This window comes from Mesoplodon mirus (assembly GCF_964341445.2).
Source record: "Mesoplodon mirus genome assembly, chromosome: 3".
NCBI classification, from domain to species: domain Eukaryota; kingdom Metazoa; phylum Chordata; class Mammalia; order Artiodactyla; family Ziphiidae; genus Mesoplodon; species Mesoplodon mirus.
The window spans coordinates 173,743,039-173,749,038 of record NC_138978.1 but is presented as its reverse complement, the minus strand read 5'-3'; the positions used below and the strand labels follow the sequence as shown (position 1 = coordinate 173,749,038).

The 6,000-nt window shown below is 33.6% G+C and overlaps 1 protein-coding gene across 1 annotated transcript in view; it reads right to left on the bottom strand.

The window, feature by feature from the left end:
* Window positions 1–437: 437 nt before the first annotated feature.
* MPC2 (mitochondrial pyruvate carrier 2) overlaps window positions 438–6,000 on the bottom strand; it is a 30,623-nt gene continuing 25,060 nt past the window's right edge. Inside the window, exons 3-5 of the mRNA XM_082612966.1 lie at window positions 3,017–3,101; window positions 2,526–2,637; window positions 438–747 (exon numbers count right to left, since the gene is read on the bottom strand). Of these exons, the coding sequence (XP_082469092.1) occupies window positions 711–747; window positions 2,526–2,637; window positions 3,017–3,101 (234 nt within the window). The 3' untranslated portion in view covers window positions 438–710. The remainder of the gene's footprint in view (window positions 748–2,525; window positions 2,638–3,016; window positions 3,102–6,000) is intronic.

Below are 6,000 nucleotides of genomic sequence, written 5' to 3'. Positions count from 1 at the left end.
TATTGGACACTTTCTTAACTTGCCCAAAGTCAGAGATTATAAGTCACACAGCTAGGATTCAAATTCAGGTCTGTCTGACTCTAGAGCTTTTCTGCCACATCACATCAGTTATTGAATATATTTCAAAAATTTACAAATCCTTTGTTACTCTGTAGCTGTAAAAGACTTTCATACAATATACAAAAAATAATATTCTTCACAAGATTCTTCATTTCAAGTTAAAATATTTTAAAACAGTTTGAGGTGTCATGTTGCTGGCCATTCCACAACCCGTTTCTCGCTCTCTTTAGCTCTATTTCCTTTCACTTTTAGCTACTTCATCATCCTTCACTGTACACAGATTATTTAACTTTCCGACTATCTTTTGACTCACTGGAATATGTGTGCTCTTATACGCACACACTTTGGTTGACTAGAACAGAAGGAGGCCAGTGGTATGTATGAGCAGTATGATTTATTATGGACAAATAGTAAAAAAAAAATGTTACTAATATCCGTAGATAAATTCCTTAAGTAATATGTAAAGAGACAATATTATTAAAAGTTTGCTTTATTTTTCTGTTGAATCAAGTACTATCTCCCAATTAGTTAGATTTTATGCCTTACAAATGTTAGCACAGTTAGCATCACCTCATTGACAACTGAGTAATAAATCAAACTAGGTCCCAGTGGTTTGTCCACATCTAGGTTGTTAGGGTGATCAAGAACTCTTATTTGTTTGCTTTAGCTTTTAGTCCTTGGTTATATCTATAAAGAAAACAGAAAGAAAAAAATCATGAATCACAATAGATACATTTATAATAAGAAGGGAATGGGAAGCATATTCCATCTCTTCTTTCTCTCTAGTCAAGAGGCTATACAGTTGTAAATACAATCTTCCCAGAGGCTTATAGGAAGAAACAGGCAGATGGGAGAGTAATCCAAGTAATTCAAATAAAGTTGAATCTGGTTTCCAACTGTCAAAACGTCTTAACTGACATATAGTTCCCTGTACAAAAATATTATTTTAATGTAAGAATATTTTCATTCTGGAACTATACAAGAGTATGACAAACATGTGAATATATGTATAAAGTTTACCAAAACGTGGTCATCTAGAACTTTTAATTTTATACTCACAAAGCATCTTTCCTGAGAATAAAATCAATTGGGAATGGGCCTGTCTAATCACTAAAAATAAAATATAATTCTGTGATGCAGGCAGGCTACTGGGTTAGGAGGTTGTAACACTTAAAGCTTATTGAAACTAAGGACAATTTCTTCAATACTCATTAATTCAAAGAAGAAGTAACCACAAAGCTACAGAGTCTTTCCCTTTTACATCACCCTGGGCTTCATTTACTATTCTTCTCAGCTGAAAATAAAGTGGAAAACTGAATAAGCACAAGAAGGAACTTATTCCATGAAGCCTACCATACCTCCTAGATTTCTCAAAAGGTCCTGATTTCAAATATTCAACAGTATTTTCCTAAGTCCTCCAGAGAGTCCAACATTTATATTTCTAACTAAATCTAATCTGCTATTGTAATTGAAAGGCCAAAAATCCTTTTGTCAAACTAAACCTGAATTTCTGATATTAGAAATAATATTTCTGAATGTGGCACTTAGTGTTCTCATAGTTCTACTATCATGAATTAATATAAGGTCAAAATGAGATGGTGCATGAGAAAAGTACTCTGTTATTAAAATCTCTGTACTAATTGAAGCTTATATTGATATAAGTAAGCCCTAAAAATGGTTGTCAGGCATTGTGTAGAATGAGAGAGTTTATTTATTCATCTATGCGTTATGTGCTAGACTATTATAAAAAGATTACAGAATTAAGCTACTAGTAAAGCTAGGGATGGTACAGATGAATGAAATTAAAATGTACTATACTCTGCAGAATAGAATGCCTTCTGAAAGGAAGGTAAATTATATAGCTCAATGTTTTCTATTTCTTTACTGAAATCATTCAACTTTTTTAGTTAAAGAAAGTTGTTATTCATAATATTGTTTTGTAATTTAGGAAGGTTCTGTGGTTCAAATCAAGCCAGAGCCTTCATCTAAGCTCACTGCAGAGTGTTAACCAGTCACTGACAAATAATATTAATCACTGAATTTTAAAAATTTCCAATGCTCACGGAATACATACTTTCCAATGAAACTAGCAGCCTCACTTTAAACATCATTTCCAATACTATATAACTATACTTTTAAGTCTCACTTTATTATATATGATTGAAAGTAAGTGATAAAAAGTTCATGCAGAAAATTACCTAACATACCCTAAATTATATATGTTATCTTATCTTAATAAAAGAGACTCTGTCAAAGGGCTGCACATCTAGGTAACACACAGATTTAAAACCTAGGTAACATACTGCCTAACACTTTTAACTTAAACCCCCAGGCTTTCTAGAAATGTTTAATGTCTGCTTCAGGCACATCCTGTCTTAGCATTATATATGAATCTTAAAAAGAAAAGTATTGCCAGCCAGATGGCTTCTGAGGCAGATTTTTTTTTACATCTGTGTTAAGCTTACCTCCAAATACGAAAGAGCTGAGAGGCTCCGGCTGTCCCGACAAAGAAATTAACAGCAAACAGACTCCAGTTTTTGGGAATAATTACAAGTGAGTATCTTGACCAAATAAACCCTGTTGAAATAAAATTTTTTTTTAAAAAAGCATAGGTACTGCTGCAATCTTATTTGAACATTTAATATTAGAGTAAAATAATTATAAATAAGACTATGACAACACAAAGTAGGACAAAGAAATGTTATAATTTGAGACTTTAATGAAGTTGCTATAATTCAGCATTACACAAAACACTCAGTTCTTACATCAAAGGGAAATTTTTATAACTCTCCTCTGCCTTCTTTGGCTATAGTCTAATAACTTCCTAGAGATAACACTGTTAATTTCTTCCTGTGTGAGTGTGTGTATATGTATTTCAAACACGAAAACAGTTAAGTACATTGATATAAAACAAAATTATTGAACGCCCTGTATGGAAGATATTCATTTAATTTACCTGTAGCCATCAAAACAGCAGATTGGGCTGTGCTGAGTTTTTCTGCAGGTCTGGCCATGTCAGCCATTCCAGCACACACCAACCCCTGGAAATACACATTAACACATAAGAAAGAAAAAAAGCATCATGAGTATGTAGTAATGGTTCTCAATTTTAACTAAAACACAAACTATTTCAGAGATTTTCAGACTGTAGCTACTACGATTTTAGTATCCATGCATTAAGAAAAAATGTATCATGCCAAAAAGTTACAATGAATTCAGAAATGCTTTTTGAATTAAGTTGTATTTTGTTAATCACATTAAACAGCTTCATATATTTGAAAATCAGTGGTATGTGTATATATTTTTTCTATAAGTATATTTGTATTTTTGTTCTACAAATGATACTTCTTTCACATAAGAATTTATATATTCTTTATGCATGTTGGGAACCACTGGTGTGAAAGATGCCTGAAAGCTATTTGTATAAATTCCTCCTTTCATGTTTTTTGCAACTTTATTCTTTTTTAAAAGTGGAAGTATCAGAAAAACTCTGCTATAATTTTAGTTTCTTGGTTAGATAATTTTTCTTTAATGTCAAAGTATACCTGGTCATTTCTTCTCTGGTATGTTTTTAACACTGTTTTTTATAGAATCATACCCTACCATCAGCAACACTCAGAAAGTCTAGTAATGAGTCTTCACTAGAATATTAGTTATGCTACTCTATTGCAGAGATTAGAATACATAACAGAATGTTTTTTTTGATGAAAAATTCACACCTATGTAAAATAAGAGACTAGTACAAAGAACCCCTACATACCCATCACCTAGTCAACAATTATTGACATTCTGCCATATTTACATCACCTCTCCTCCTCCCTTTCTCCAATTTTAAAATCAAATCCTAAATATGTCATTAGAAAATATGGTTTTAAGAAATTCATTTTCAGGTTTTTTTGAGTTTCTAAAAGATGCTCTTACATGAAAAATATAAATCAGCACAGGGTTTTTTTCTCCTAAATAGAACATATGCATACTTGTGAATTTTTACCAATTTAAACCAAATGCAAATGGTTTTGATTTAATAAAGTCAGTAGATCAAGGAAGCAATGATTCTGGCTTAAAAAAGGGGGGCAAATAGTTAAATACTGAAGTATAAATAGAGGTAAATCATGACCAATACTACTTTTCTTGTTAATTTTCACCCATAGTCCTGTGATTTTCTTGCCAAATGGTTCCTAATCATCACTCTTACATTCTTCTTCCAGGTCCCAATGTACATTTTCTCCGTTGCATATCTGTTCCACTTTGGCAGGGTGGAATACTGCCGTTGTAGAGGGGAAGAAAGGGACTGATTTCTAGCATTATTCTACTCAGTCCACGTATTACTACACTGTAATAGATCTATGATGACTATAGGCTATATTCTAGCATTGTCTTTTGGAGGAAGGTAGCAGCCATGATTTTGTTTATGCTCAGAGTATACATTTTATTTTTCTGGGACATGTTAGTAATTGTGCTCTCCCACAGAGGCCTTGAGGCTCCTCTCCCACATTTCTTTCTCTCTCTCTCTTTTTTTTGGAAATATTTGCTTTATTATCCTCTCTCTTTATATGTATATATATTTTTTCTGACCCATTTACAAAGAAGTTGTAGACATCATGCCCTTTGACTCCCTAGTATTTTAGTGTACATTTGCTAAGAACAAGAACATTCCCATTCTCCTATATACCCACAATCTAATCACAAAATTTAACATGGATAAGACACTGTTGTCTAATACACAGTGCATAAATTTTGACAACTGCCCCCAAATGTCTTTTAAAACATTATTTTTCTTGTCCAGAGTAGTTAGGTCAGGATAATACATTGCATTTGGATGTTATGCCTCTTTAGTCTTCTTCTTTTTAAATTAAAGTATAGTTGATTTATAATACTATGTTAGTTTCCTTTCCCGCATTAAAAAAAAAAAAAAAATCCCTTTCTAGGGGATCTCCCTGGTGGTCCAGTGGTAAAGAATCCGCCTTCCAATGCAGGGGACCTGGCTTTGATCCCTGGTTGGAGAACTAAGATCCCACATGCCACGGGGCAACTAAGCCCGTGCACCATAACTACTGAGCCTGCACCCCTCAACTAGAGAGCCTACGTGCCACAACTACTGAGCCCATGCACCCTGAAGCCTGCACACCACAACTAGAGAGAAGCCCGCGCACTGCGATGGCGCGATGAAGAGCCTGTGCCGCAATGAAAGATCCCGCATGCCTCATCGAAGATCCTGAGTGCCACAACTAAGACCGATGCAGCCAAAAAACAAACAAACAAAAAAAAACACCTTTCTACTTCTATACTACTCTAACCTCATGTAAATTACCTTATAAAATCTTACTGTGAATCTAATCTCTGCCATTTACTAGCTGGGTGACTTTGGTCAAGTTACATAACACATTGTCTTAAATTCCTCATGTATAAAATGAGAATATGAATAGCTACCCTTGCAAAAGAGATATATGATTAAATGAGATAATATGCTTCAAAAATATTTACTATAGTGCCTGGTAAATAATAATATTATTATTATCAACAACAAATAGTAGCTTACATCTTTAGAGAAGCAGAGATAAGGGAATAATTAGTCTCTGTACCTTTTCCTGTATTTCTAGTTTCAGGGCAGAAGGTCTGTGTTCCTATTCTTCTTTGTTATGAACTTTATTCAAATAATAGAACTCTAGAGTCAGAGAGTGTGTGGAGCATATCACAAGATTATGTAAAATACTCCTTAACATGGGGAGAAAGTACCAATTACAGAAAGATCCTCAGTGACTTTTAAAGGGGGTCCTGTAAGTGTTTAAGAGCCTAGGCTTTGAAGTCAAATTAGAACTGAGGGTTCAAATCCTGACTCTGTCACTTACAACAGTTCTAGTTCTTTGAACCTCAGTACCTTTACACCTTTTTTCTGGTGAAGATTAAATATTAGATAATGTATTAAATAACCCAATACAG